A 14109-nucleotide genomic window follows, 5' to 3' on the forward strand; every position below is an offset into this window, starting at 1 on the left:
AAAACAACCATTTTATTTACAAATTTATAGGTTTTTCAGCTGAAGGCCTGAGCTTGAAGACATGCGCAGCCATGCAAAGCCTCCCAAGTGTTATGACAAATCCAGGACTTCCTTCCCTTACAGTGATCATGAATGGGGAGAAAAAATAGAAAAGAGATGTTTAGTGTTGCCTGGACTGGCTGAGAAAGAGCAGGAGGTCACAGTAGCTTGTATGTACCCTAAGGAACAATTTTTAAGAAAATACTTTTTTTTTTTTAAGAAAGAGGTTTCATCCCTTGTGCTGAGGGAACATGGATGAGCTCACATGTATTGCAGTGGGGCATTTTCAGATTGCCACAACACTTAACTGTAGTGCACAGACCTGCAAAGGTGCTTTGGTCCTGAGCTGATTTTGCACATGGGCATGACACAGTGAAAGAAAGGGTGACTCAAAACCTCAACATTTTCCCCAGTCCCCTCTGTCGTTTGCTCTTCTGTTTGAGCTGCATTTTCTGTACCATCTTCTCCTGGTTTCTGTTGACACACCCTCACCCCTTCCCCTCTTGGCTGCCAAAGAAGCTTGCTGGAGGCTTTTCAGGAGACCCTCACCACAGCTGAAGTCCCAGAAACATCAAAAAATCCATGTCTTCCTGGTGGCCTGCAGTCACTACCTCTCTTCTTGTGACACTCGTGGGACACTCACCTGCTCTCCCTGCCCAAGTCCTAGCTCTTCCTGACTTGCAGCTCTGCGAGGTCAAGTTTCCTGGCCTTTTTTTGGGGTACATCTTCCACATCTGCTGTGCTTCCTTCATAACAAGGATAACAGGAGGAAAACACTGTAAAAACTCACCCATGCTAACTAGGCCAAGAAGATGAGACTTCTTGCAGTTTAACAGTACCAGGGGAAGCATTTTCCAATTTTATGCAGAACTTAAAAAATGGTCAGTGATTTTTTTCTATGCCAGTGTAATTCCACTGACTTTTTATATGATGTTAGTGTTGTGTTTTTTAAGGGAAAATGAGGGTTCAGTTCAACTATGGCAGATTTTTTACAGATCAATCTACTTTATAGATGGGATTTATATGGTTCTTGCAGTAAGATATCATGCCAGATAGACTCAGAAAGAAGATTTGCACCATTCGTTTTATTTCCATTTAAAACTTGGGAAACTGAACCCAAGGAGGTTAAATAGAGGGTGGGAATCATGGAGGGCATTGGGCAGAAAGGAAACTTCACCATCCTGTACTTCCTAAACCAGAGCGCAAGCAGTACCTGTGGGTAACCCAGGTTAGATCAATTTCTAAAGGCTATCCTCAGGAGAAAGTCTCCTTCCAAGAAACACATTTCTGGCAGCCCTTCCCCTACCAGCTTTCTAAGCTTTCAAGCTGCCAAAAATGAATTGCTCTCTTTGACAAAGCTTTAGAATTAATTCAGGATGAATCTGCTGCCCCTTCTGGATTTGAGTTATTATCCATTATTTTCATCTACAATGCATTTGGCTACCACACACTCTTAAATTAAAACATTTTTCCACTTTTTTTTCTTTTGCACTTTGAAGAAAATAAAATTGCTTGAAATGTAGAGCGGTAATCCTTCTTTGAGAAGTGCAGGATATTCAAGTAAATTTTTAGCAGAGAGTATTTCTCACAGCAGCAAGTTATTTTACTTAAGCATATGATGTAGTGGTTTTATATGTCATTTATTTGCAGACACGTAATGAAATATGTCTTTGTTCAGTCTGTTTCCAATTTAGTCACCAAGAAATAAGAGAATTAGGAAAGTACACCCATGTCTTATCTGGCACAACAGCAATGCCATATTTTTAATTTGGAATGAGATGACTGGAAGTGCTTCATTAGCCGAAGACAGTGAGCTGTTATTTGGCCTGTGGAAGCTGAAATGTGATAGAAATAAATGTAAATAAAGTTATCATAACCAAACCCAACTATAGCCTGTATCCCTTGACTTCAGTTGGCATGAATTATCGACAATAACGTAGACATTTGAAAAGGGGGAAAAGGAAATTTATCATTTCTCAGTCAGCCTTGACTCAATTAGCCAGGATGGGAAGAATTTATGCTTGAAAAATGATTTCTGATTATTTAAAGTTGCAGGGCTTCTCACTGTTGTTCTGAAGAATTTGGGTAACATCCTGGAGGGATTTAAAACAAGTGGGAAAAGGTCTTGTGCAGAAGAGAAAGGAGCAAGAGGAGGGAAGGAGGGAAGGAGGGAGGGAAGGAGGGAGGGAAGGAAGGGAGGGAAGGAAGGGAAGGGAGGGAGGGAAGGGAGGGAAGGGAGGGAAGGGAGGGAGGGAAGGGAGGGAAGGGAGGGAAGGGAGGGAGGGAGGGAGGGAGGGAGGGAGGGAGGAAGGAAGGAAGGAAGGAAGGAAGGAAGGAAGGAAGGAAGGAAGGAAGGAAGGAAGGAAGGAAGGAAGGAAGGAAGGAAGGAAGGAAGGAAGGAAGGAAGGAAGGAAGGAAGGAAGGAAGGAAGGAAGGAAGGAAGGAAGGAAGGAAGGAAGGAAGGAAGGAAGGAAGGAAGGAAGGAAGGAAGGAAGGAAGGAAGGAAGGAAGGAAGGAAGGAAGGAAGGAAGGAAGGAAGGAAGGAAGGAAGGAAGGAAGGAAGGAAGGAAGGAAGGAAGGAAGGAAGGAAGGAAGGAAGGAAGGAAGGAAGGAAGGAAGGAAGGAAGGAAGGAAGGAAGGAAGGAAGGAAGGAAGGAAGGAAGGAAGGAAGGAAGGAAGGAAGGAGCTGCTTGTGTGCCCCAGCTGTGTTTACATGCTGAGTGTTGATGTTCACTGTAACTGGTAGGGCTGTGTGAGGTGCAATGTTTGCAATGCCCAATCTTTCCTTGTTTCACCCTTTTCACAAACAAATGGTACATGGTTGATGGTACAAGGCACTCTCTGAAAGTTGATGCTTTAAAAGTCCTGGTTTCTCTCTGAGATTAAAAATAGTGGTATGCTCAAATATGTGTGCTAAATGTTCCTCTTTCTGTAATGTACAAGTCAGTTCACATGAAATTTCTACTACTTCAAAATAAATTAATTAATTAATAGATCAATAGATAATCCAGCAAAATCCCCAAAACCCAACAACTGTAACCTTTTGCTAATGGTTTGTGCCCTGAAACAGTGTACATTAAAAAGCCCATTTCTGCTGAAGCTTTTGATAGTGCACTTGACACCTCTGATACTGAAGAGGCACAGAAAATGCCTCTGCCAGCCTTGCTAATGCACAAACTGCTTCCTTGCACTTACAGAAATGCCTCTTGCAAGTCCTACTGTGCAAACATGTCAGTGTTTATTAAATCTGGGGCTGAGATGTGGAACAACCTCAGTTTCCTCTGATACCAAGGCAGATGATGTTCCACTCCCTGCAGGAATAGCTCTTAGCTGGTAAATAATGCTATATTATCATTCTTCCTCAAGTAAATTCCCTTTCTCTAGCAATCTCACACTCTTGGAGTGATGCCAGCCTTATCCAAATGTGAGTTGCCCTTTGGGGTATTTCCTTGAATAATTTCTCTTGCTGGGATGAGAGAAGCTGAGAATTACGGCACCCTGTATTCATATAAATGCCATGAAATGGTTGTTTACAGAGAACTGCTTATCAATCCAGCAAAAAGCCCCACTTTGCAAATGATGTGAATTGGTTAGAATAACAGGTAACTCTTAAAGGACCTGCAGCTGAAATCCAGACATATTTATACTTGCTGCTATGAGATTTTTGGTGCTTGGCATCTCTTTGGAACACATAATTATATTAATTGTTCATTTTCTGAGGATTAAAAGACCAGGTTTGGACTTTAGGAGACAAGATGAAAATGATTCAACAATGTAGGGGCAAACCCAGTCAGTTGCAATAATGTCAGCAAACATTTAGGTTGAAGTACAGATGCTTATTATGGTAAGAAATTTGGTCTGGAATTTCACAGCTGGTTTTGGTATCTTTGATCTTGAACCAAAATTAGCCCCCAACACCCCATGTCTGGAGAAGTCTCTGCAAGGCCACCTCTAAATCTCAGTCTCCATGGAAATAGGCTGCTCTATGAAGGGTGGAAATGAAGTTTTCCATGGGGTTGGACTCTGTCTTCACAGTCCTTCCCTGTCCTTCCCAGCTCTCTCATTTCCCCTCTGCCTGGCCAGGCAAGAGGCAGCATCTTTTAAGCTGTGATGACATGGGCTGATTGGCCAGTGAGTTCTTGCCTTCCTGAAAAGGGACTGGAAGTGTTTTTCCCTTGGTGAGACTACCCTAGGATGTGAAAGCTAGTATCTGCCTAAAACTCATAGAATGGCATATCTGTGGGATTGCTGCCTCTGTCAAATGGGACTGAAAGTGATTGGTAGATTAAAAAATTCTTAATTGGGTCACTGAGACACGGTGGTAGCATTGGTTTGGTTTCCTTTGCCCACTACAGCTGTAAACAGCTTGTAGAAATTAGTTTCCTAGCTTCTTTTGGTTTCTAGTGCTTAAACTTTTATGTTCTTTTGCAGCCAAAACCCCCACTCCAAACATGGGATCTGTCCGCTGTGTGGTACTGTGTGAACCAGGTTAACCTTGTGTCAGGGTGAAAGCAGCAAAGCTTAGTTTTGTTGCTGTGTCCTCCACTGTGTCAGGTAGCTGAAGCATCATGGTTTGGTGGTCAGTGTCTGCATCACAGCTTAGGGTGCAAAGATGACAAGCTCACAGGGGTTTGACTCCATTCCTGTAAAGGAGATAGAGGCTTTAGATGGATCTCTTCTGTCTCAGACTCTGCTCAGAAAAGGCGACTGCCAAAGACCTGGGGAAGAGAACAGGAAACACAGGATTATCAGCTTCACCCAAGTTCCTGCTACTCTGTTTGAACAGGGCACCATAAAAACCAGTGCCATAACAAACAGCGCCACGTGACCACATGTCCTCTGTTACTTGGCATTTTTAGGGTTGTCTTCTGGAAAACATTATCATCCAGAAACTGACTAGGGAGCACCAATAATAAGTGAAATTTTAAGAATTATGTTGAAGGTGGTCTGGTAAACTTGGTTTATCCAGACTTAAAAGCTGCACCTAGAGCATCCTAAGGCCCAGTTCTCCACCTTGTTGTGTCAGGATGGACAAAAGATGCTGACTGAGACTGCTGTTAACTCCCCAGGGTCTTGCTGGTGTGGAGATGTTCTATCTAGGACTTTCTCTCTCCTGACATTAAGAAAGATGATGTGAACCCATAAACCCCCTCACTGTTACTCTGGGTTCAACTACTTTACAAATGTCAATTAAAATTCATGAACTTGATTGCTCAGAGATGAACAGAGGCAATCAGGAAATTTTTTCATTTTTCTCTGTTGGGTTTCTTAGACATAGGGTGGAAACTTGGGTAATCCATGAGCTCTGTCTCTTCATGTTATGAAGATATCTACTACTAAAATGACAATTCAGTGACAGGGAAAAATAAATTATTGAAGAAACAGCTGACAGAAGAGCAACGGGATACTCTTTTTTTCCCCCGTGATCATAAATTTAAAAGCCAAAGCAGAAAGATAAACAGTAAGAAAGATTCATAACTTGCATTGTTCATTTTGATAATGTTAAAAAGCTCCAGATGAAAAGAGTGCAAAAGCAGAACATGTTTCTTTTGGTACAACTCACAAAGAAATTGGACATGTGCTTGTAGGTGCTAACGGCTGCCAGGAGGCAGGTTCTGATCTTTCAGCTGTCAGACTCTGGATTAAAACTGATGGATGGATTTGGCATCTTTTAAAAGGTGAAATTAAAGGGTCAAAAGAGCCCCAAACCTTGTTATAAAGCAGTAGCTGGAAACAGGAGGAAGACTCTTGGAATAATTTGAACCTGACATGCAGAACCAACCAAAAATGCTGGGAGACCTCTCAGTGAATGGCTGCCAATGCTTCATTTTAAGGGTTAGTGAGAGGAAAAGGCAGGGAAATTGAACATCCCTGGTGAGTGTGGCCTTCAGAGGGAGCAGAGAGCCCGGGCTCCTGAAGGCAGGGAGCTGGCTGGGCTGGGCAGACAGGACTGGAAACTGTGAGCAAGGAAACTGCTGCTGTATTTTCTTCCTGCGCAGGGACTCTGTGAATAGAGAAGATCACACTATGAAAATATCCTCTTCTGTCCCCCAGCACGCCATCAAAGCTCTGAATGTCTAGGTTAACACCTATTCTGAAAGGTGGAAATTGGATTTTCTTCCCAAATGCTAGCTGTGAGACTAAACATCATTCCCTGTAGACTTTATTTCAAGGGTTTGAAAGCATCTGAGGGCACATTGTCCAAGCTGCTCTGCTTCATTTTGAGCTGCTGTTGGAACTGCTGGTAGGAGGACATCCTCCAGCTGTGTGCCAGTAACCTGCAGACACAGCCTTTCCCTCACTCAGGGATAACCTCGTGCTCTAGTTAGGAAAAGCTGGAACCAGTGCAGTCTTACCTCCTGTCTTAGTACTGATGTGCAAAATGTTTCTTTGTTTCACAAGGGGCAACAAGGGGACAGCAAGGTTGCTTTTTAATGCAGAAAAGGCAATGAATTTCATTATGTAAAATGCCAGCTGGCAGAGAAGCAACATTACATGACATAACCCATATTTCAGTGGCCAGAATTAGGTAATTCTTTACACAATGCAGGTTATGTTTAAAAAGGCATTCTACAAAATAGGCTGAAAGAGTCTTCTCTAAATGGGGAAAAAATGAGAATCAAAGTAATGTTTGGAAAAAAGTTGCTGAATTAAGATCAGTTCAGTAGAAATGTATGTTCTAGCCTTCCCATTGTAAGAAACTGACCTTCATTCAGTTTTTTACTGTTATTTGGAGAGAAAAAAATATTCTCTTGCTTTTTTGCTTCTACATTTATTGTTTATAAGTTCAGCACAACACATGAGTCTTTCAGCACAGGCACTGAGAACAAGAAGCCAGGAATCACACATCTTCCCAGCTACAGCAAGCACCAAGTCAAGGTTCCCCTGGGATACTGTTCTCATGGTAGATGCCCTTGAGTAAGTCCTTCTGCAAGACCTCTGTCCTTATGGCTTTAAAAAACACATAGTTCAAGGACCAGATGGTTGTCCAGGAAAAAATCCAAGAACCATAAAGTCAAAGGGGTCATAAGGCTCCTGAAATCATCCAGCATATGAGATTCCTTTTATTTTGCTCTAAACCTCTTCAGCATTAGACAGAGTCTTCTCAGCTGAGGCATCTGGCTGTGAAACAAATTCCAGAGGAGATTGGGTGAAACTAATTTTGGCCATCTAAAGAAAAACCTGCAGTCTTTTGCCTTATAGAAAACCTTGCTAGAAGAATGATGCTGCTTTCATTATTCTTCAGTTTAGTCCCACCAAGCAACCAGAAACTCTCTCATCCAAAGCAAATAAATCAATAACCTCACCCAGAGAACATTTACTTTCTTTGAAAAGCAGGGAGTGCCTAGACTCCATGGCCATCCAGGAGTTTGCTGTCAATATCCATTGTATGTGAAAGGAGCTGAGATACTCTGGAATTGGGGGTGAGAACTGCAGGTAAGGGGATTAAAAGGCAGTCAGTGTACATATATGCTGTGATGCTGCACACCTATGTGTAAATACATCCTTTCCTATAGCTACCCACCTGCGTGTTCACTCTCCTGTAGAGGAAAATGAACTTCTGTTAAAATGGCAGCTTTTTGGACAGCAAAGACAAATTAGTGCCTGTTGCTGAAGTTGTCCAGACTGGACCCAACTCACACAGAATTCTGCTGTCTCCCAGGGGCTTGGGCAAGGGGTATTACTGGAAAATTCTGCAGCCTAGTAAGGCTCTCTGATTACTATCTGCTCTGGGTTGTTTGAGCTGGCAGTAATGTAGTAACAAAGAGAAGTCTGAGGGCAATCCAAAGAGACTTCAGGGCCCTGGAACAACTGGCAGAGGGATAGGGAGTACATGTGCTGATTCCCTTGATCCTTCCAGTTACAAGAAATAATACTGTTAGGCAGATCCATCAGGTCAATATGTGGCTCCAAGACGGGTGTAATTGGAAAAATGTTGAGTTTGTTGACCATGAGATGTTCTACTTAACACCTGGTCTACTGACCACTGATGCAATGCACCTGTCCCAGAGGGAGGAAAGAGCTGTAGCACAGGAGCTCGGGGGGCTCCTTGACAGAGCTTCAAACTAGCTTGGAAGGGGGAAAGGGATAAAACCAGGCTCACCTGTGAGGAGCAGTGGCACTGTGTGCCAAAAACTTGAGGAGAAGAGCACTAATGGGAACCCTTCATCTTCTTTACAAGGTATTGGCTACAATGTACCAAGCCTGAAATGTTTTTACACTAATTAACAAGGCAATTAATAAGGAACAAAGCCAGGGAGCTTGAAGCTTTGGCCCGGTCTGGTGGGATGAGTCCTGTTACTGGAGTGCCATTTTGGATGCTTCTAGGCTCTTCAGGAGGGAAAGGCAGGGCAGAAGAGGCAGAGGGGTGGCACTGTATGGAACAGAAGGGTTAGAATATATGGAGCTCACAGTTGGTGATGGTACAGTAGAGAGCCTCTGGATTACAATCAAGTGGCAAACAAATAATGTGGATGTCACTGTGGGAGTCAGCTATAGACCTACAGCCAGGATGATGATGCTGACAAATAAGTCTTTGAGGAACTAAGGGACACCTCCAAGCCAACTGCCCCTATCCTTATTGGGGACTTCAATTTGCCAGAAATTAACTGGAAGCATCACAGCTGGTACAACAGAGGCTAGAAGAGTCCCAAAAAACCTGGATGTGCTTTAAACTCCCATGGCATTGCCTTGTGTGTGAGTTGCTCCTTTGAGTTCAGTCTGTTACCAATGTCATCAAGTAGCACCTGCAAATTTGGGAACTATATGCATCATTAACAACCCCTTAAAACTAAAAAAAAACTATAAATTTTAACCTCTCTGGCACAGACACTATTATTTCAGAAAATGTAATGACTAACAGGTCTCTTAATTTTTAGTTGAGGTTATAACAGTAGTTCAGTGTATAGAGTCCTTACATCATTCTGCGTGCAACAGGAGACCAGTACAAATATTCCAGTGAGGTGGTAAAACCATATTGAGTTTTTCCAGCCACCCTGACATCCTGAAGGCAGAACTCAAAGGTAACTGTGACCTGAGCTCTCTATTCAGCTTTTTATTGACTTAATGGCTCACAGGGAAAATTACAATGCTGCTGAAATTGGATTGGCTCAAAGGAAGAGTATGGGAAAGACCTGCAGTGATCTGCACTGTTTATGCAGCGAGTTTTTATATATGTCATTCCTGGAAAATGTGAAAAATTCTCAGAGTATATATAATTTTTCCCCCAAAAGGGTTTTGAAATGCCATGTCATGCTTTAGATTAACAATGAGGTAAATTAGTTTGTTCAAATGACTGAGTTTATTTTCTTAGGGATGAGATGGAATGTTATCAGTAACATAATTCAAGTAAGGACAAGAAACATAGTCATAGGTCTCCACAGCAGTCAAATTAATTTCCTCTGCCTTTTGTTCTGGTCCATACAAACATTCAAATCCACCATCAAAGCAGCAAGTTCATTTCTAAAACAACCTATTGGCTCAGCAGCTAATTGTAAGTGGTAGCTAAATTCAGTGCAAACCTCTAAGAGTGCTTCATTTCCCTGAGTATTTACCTGCAGGTTTAAAAAAAGACCCTGGCCTGTACAGTTTATAAAAACTCACTGTCCTGCACTGTGAATTTCAATATTGAAAGCTGGAATAAAAAAAAAAAATCATCAGGATGTCCCTTATTTTCTGAAGTGTAAAAGGAAAGAACTGTTTCTGCAATAAGATTATCAGAATTAAATACTATGATGTCAGAATAAGTAGCATTACTTTAGCTCCTGTATGGTTGAGTGATTTTACTATAATAGTTTCTCATAATAATGCTTTTTATCTGTAATACATAGGGGATAGAGAGACTGACAGAGCTATAATCTTTCTTTCAGAAGCATGGAGTTAAATGAAGAGGGTTCAAGTGAAAATACAATTTGGAAAGGAAGATAAAGACAGCCCTATATAAGACTGTGTCAGCATTTCAAGTGAAAGATGCTAACTCTGAAAATAATGCCATATATTACGAAGATAAGTCAACTTCAAATTTGTACTTCAGGGTCTGGAATTTATTTGTTTGTGGCAAAAGGCTGTGTATGCTTATGGGTACACAGCTACTCTTGCCACCGCTATTTGCTGTTTATGTAGGGCTGTGTGTGCTGAGTATTCAACGCATTTATGAAGACCAGGGCCCTGCCACAAAAAACCCTTTCCATCTACTAGAATGAACAAACGTGTTCTCCTGGTTTCACAGCTGTCTGCACGTAAAAGCAAAGCTCCTCTATGTGTACTGAGGCAAACTAAGCCTGGAACAGCTTCAGTGCGGATGGCAGCTTCTGCTGGCCTTCTTCCATTGCTCTCCCAAAACTCCTGAGGCTGTCTTTCCCACGATCTTTTAAGAGTGTATGGTCAATGGTGAATAAAAGGCAAATATGCCGGTGCTCCTGAACTATCCTCTGGCCCACCATCACAACCACTTAATGCCGTCACAATTTTAATGCTGCAAAAGTGATTTTAGACCACCCTAATCACTAGGTGTGCTCATACCTATGATTTTTGCATTACACCACCCAAAATTAAAGCATTTTGTTGCATCCAGAGAAGGGCGGTGGAGCTGGTGGAGGCTCTGGAGCACACGTCTGATGAGGAGCAGCTGAGGGAGCTGGGGATGTTGAGCCTGGAGAAAAGGAGGCTTGAGGTGACCTTATCGATCCCTGCTACAGGGAAGGAGGTGGTAGCCACGTGGGGGTTGGCTTCTTCTCCTAGGAAAATGACAGGATAAGAGGACACAGTCTTAATCTGCACCGGGGGAGCTTTAGGTTGGACATTAGGATGAATTTCTTCACAGAAAGGGTGATTAGATATTGGAATGGGCTGCCCAGGGAGGTGATGGAGTCACATCCCTGGAGGTGTTTAAGGAAAGAATGGACGTGGCACTCAGTGCCATGGTGGTGTTTGGTCATAGGTTGGACTCGATCTCAGAGGTCTTTTCCAGCGTAATGGATTCCATGATCCCATAAGTTATCACCAGTTTTAATGCGCTCACATCTATAGTTTTTGCATCACGCCACTCAGATGCGTCAAAGAGCAGAGCTACAGCATTGCACCTTTCCTGGGCTTGCATGTGACTGTGCACTGTGAGGAACAACATGGAACAACATGGAATCTTTCAGGTTCTTAAAGACCTCTGAGACCAGCGAGTCCAACCATTAACCCAGCTCTGCCAAGCCCACCACTAGACCATGTGGCAAGCCACGAAACCATTGTGAAGCACCACATCTGCACATTTATTGAACGCTTGCAGGGCTGGTGACTCAGGCAGTGCCCTCGGCCCCAGTGCGCGTGGTGTAACCTCCATTTTCAGCCTGCCTTGCGCGGGATTTGAGGACGGTGGTGCCTGGGTTGCTCTGAGGGATGGTCACACATGGACACTCAAGGGCAGTGTTATGTCGGCACGGCAGGTGAGCTGCGGCCCCTAACGCGGAGATTTGCCTAAAACATGCCCTCACGCCTCATCTCCGAACGCTGCGGCCCCTTTAAGGAGTCACATGGCTCTTGGGCGGCGCTGTAGTCCCTTGACCGGGGTGGCAACGCTGGCCGGCGCGGCAAACGGCAGACCGGGGGACTACAACTCCCAGCAGCCGTCGCGGGGACGGATGAGCTCATCCGCCGCGCCCAGGCGGGCATCGCGACGCACGCTGGGAACTATAGTCCAATGCCAGTACAGGTGCCAGGTTACGGCGAGGCGCGGAACTACGCCTCCCAGCGTGCCGAGCGCGGCCGGTTCCCGTCAGCGCCGAGGGGGAGCCCCCCAACGTAAAGGGGGATCACTTTCCCCTTGTGTCCGCCATATTGGACGGTAACTCTGCCCAGCGGCGCCGGGGCCGAGCGAGTCCCCGTGGCCGTGACAGCCCCACTTCGCCCGCGCCGCCCGGGAAGCTCCGGCCCCGCCCGGCCTCGCCAGCCCCGGGCGCTTGGCGCGACCCCGCGCCCCTTCCCCCCACCTCCTCCTCCTCCCCGGCGCTCCCTCCTCCCGTGCCCGGGTGTCAGCACCATGAGTCCGGCCGACGCCAAGCGCGGAGCGAAGCGCCGGAAGAACAAGCGGGGCGGCGGCCTCGGCAGCACCGGCGGGCCGGGACCCAGCGGCGGCACCGGCGGGCTGGGCAAGGCCGGGGGTGCGGCGGCAGCGGCCCCCGCCCCGCCGGGCGCGGTGGGCGCCCTGCTGACAGCTCCGGGCGGCGGCAGCGGAGCCCCGGGCGGCGCCGGGGCCGCGGCGGGACACGGCGAGGTGAGCGGGGCCGGGGCGGGCGCGGTGACATCGCACACCCGCGCCGGCAGCCAGGGGGCCGCGCCGCGGCATCCCCCGTGCCCCCGGCCCGCTCGGGCCCCGCCGGGGGTCTCGGGGCTGGGCCCCGGCGCTGCGGGAGGGGGCGGTGGGGCTGGGCAGCGTCCTCGGCTCCCCACCCTTTGTGGGGGAAGGGCCGCGCCGCCTGCGCGGGGCCGTGTCGTCCTGGGGCTTGTCCTGAAATCAGCTTCGGCGTCCCCATCCGCGGGGTCTCACCTTAATGGAGGAGCTGAAAGAAATAGGCGGGCAGGCCTTGAGAAAGCGAAAAGACACCTCCATTACGCCCTTTTTGCAGTAGCCAACTTCGTTATTAAGCATAGGAGGTTCATTGTAGCTTGGACTGTGGTTGGCAGGCTGGTGCCTTGGATTAATTCAGATATGTTATATTATTTCATATTATGGTGAAATTTACTGGGAGCCGATGATGTAGTTTAACTGATTTTTTTTTTTTTCCAAGAAAAAATACTCAAGGATTAAGCCCTTATAAAGGTGTCCTATTGGCTCAAGTAGCAAAAGAGCAAAGACATTAATTTCTTTTCATTTCTCTTCCTTTCTCTTGTGAAGGTTACCACAAGTTTTTTGTTATCAACACAGAGCTTGTGTTCAGGTATTATATTTACAGCAGCATTTCCTGCTGACAGCATCTTCAGACTTCCATGTGCATGTCATACCACCTGCTCCGTTTCCTCTTGCTCTCATGAAGTTGTTGAGCACGTGGAAGGGAACTGAAAGAATTGGCTTTTGTGATGTAGCATGTCTGAAATATCATGCTATAACAAATGGATTTATTTTGTTCTCCATGTAGTTTTGTGCCCATGTATTTTGCTGGGTCAACAATCAATCTGGTGATTCTAGGTTGACTTTTTTCCCCCCTCTCTTTAAAGCATGGGTTCATGCGCTTTCATACTTGGCTCCCATACTTTAGATTAACTGTTTCTGTATGTCTGTCCTAATCTGACACTTAATTTCATGCATCATTTCCTTTTGGGACAGTAGCCTATATGTGACTTGGGTATCCAGAAGAATGATGGGTCTAATGGCAAAGAGGTGTGCAGGTTTTTATTTGCAGCTTTGCAAATCATCACTCAACACTGTTCTAGCTAAACCTGTACCAAGAAGATGCATCTTGTTTTGTTTTATATCTTAGATCACAAGCCTTTACAGGCACAGGTTCGTAGGTATTGTTAAACATCATCATGCCAAGGGAATTAAAAGCAGCAGCATAGTGATGCTCAGAATGGGATATTGATGTGGCTCCACTGCCCCCAATATTTTGATGTTTGTGGCTTGTGGTTATGTGTAGTCTAGAACTTTGGTTCTCATCAGACTGTATGGGATCTTTCTGAAATTTATCTTAAAAGCTAAAATCATTGCTAGTCTACCTACTTCATGTTCTTTATTTCTTTCAGACTAGGTAGTTCCAAATAACATTTCTCAGTCTCTCTGAAAGTATGTCATGTCTTGAAAATTAAGTACTGTGTTTCAGCACTAAATTTTTGGGAGAATACATCTGTGTATTATATTTGCTTACATGTTATTTGTACTTCTGTAAGTGTACACAGCATGCGACTTAATGCATTTGTGACTTTGTCTTAATTGGTCTTTTTCTGTCTCTGCTCTAACATATGCATGCGAGTTGTCAAATGTTTCCATTTCCCTTTGTAGTGTGATACATGTGGTTCTGAAGACTGATAGGCAAGTGGGGAGTCAAGTCAGCTAAACAAGCAGATTAGTTAGTTAAACTAGAATAC

The 14109-nt window shown here is 45.0% G+C and overlaps 1 protein-coding gene and 1 long non-coding RNA gene across 3 annotated transcripts in view; one reads left to right on the forward strand and one right to left on the reverse strand.

The window, feature by feature from the left end:
• Positions 1-798: 798 nt before the first annotated feature.
• LOC137472959 (uncharacterized) lies at positions 799-7699 on the reverse strand. The gene is made up of 3 exons (XR_010998531.1): positions 7565-7699; positions 4586-4682; positions 799-1874 (listed from the first exon to the last, which is right to left on the reverse strand). It is a non-coding gene; the product is annotated as an uncharacterized lncRNA (long non-coding RNA).
• Positions 7700-11845: 4146 nt separating this feature from the next.
• The window catches only part of FAM193A (family with sequence similarity 193 member A), a 76959-nt gene continuing 74695 nt past the window's right edge, over positions 11846-14109 (forward strand). Inside the window, exon 1 of one of the 2 annotated variants that reach the window (XM_068188512.1) lies at positions 11846-12301. In XM_068188512.1, the coding sequence (XP_068044613.1) occupies positions 12068-12301 (234 nt within the window). In that variant the 5' untranslated portion in view covers positions 11846-12067. The remainder of the gene's footprint in view (positions 12302-14109) is intronic. The other variant, XM_068188513.1, reaches the window with a different exon arrangement.

The sequence above is a fragment of the Anomalospiza imberbis genome, chromosome 4 (assembly GCF_031753505.1).
Source record: "Anomalospiza imberbis isolate Cuckoo-Finch-1a 21T00152 chromosome 4, ASM3175350v1, whole genome shotgun sequence".
Lineage (NCBI taxonomy): Eukaryota > Metazoa > Chordata > Aves > Passeriformes > Viduidae > Anomalospiza > Anomalospiza imberbis.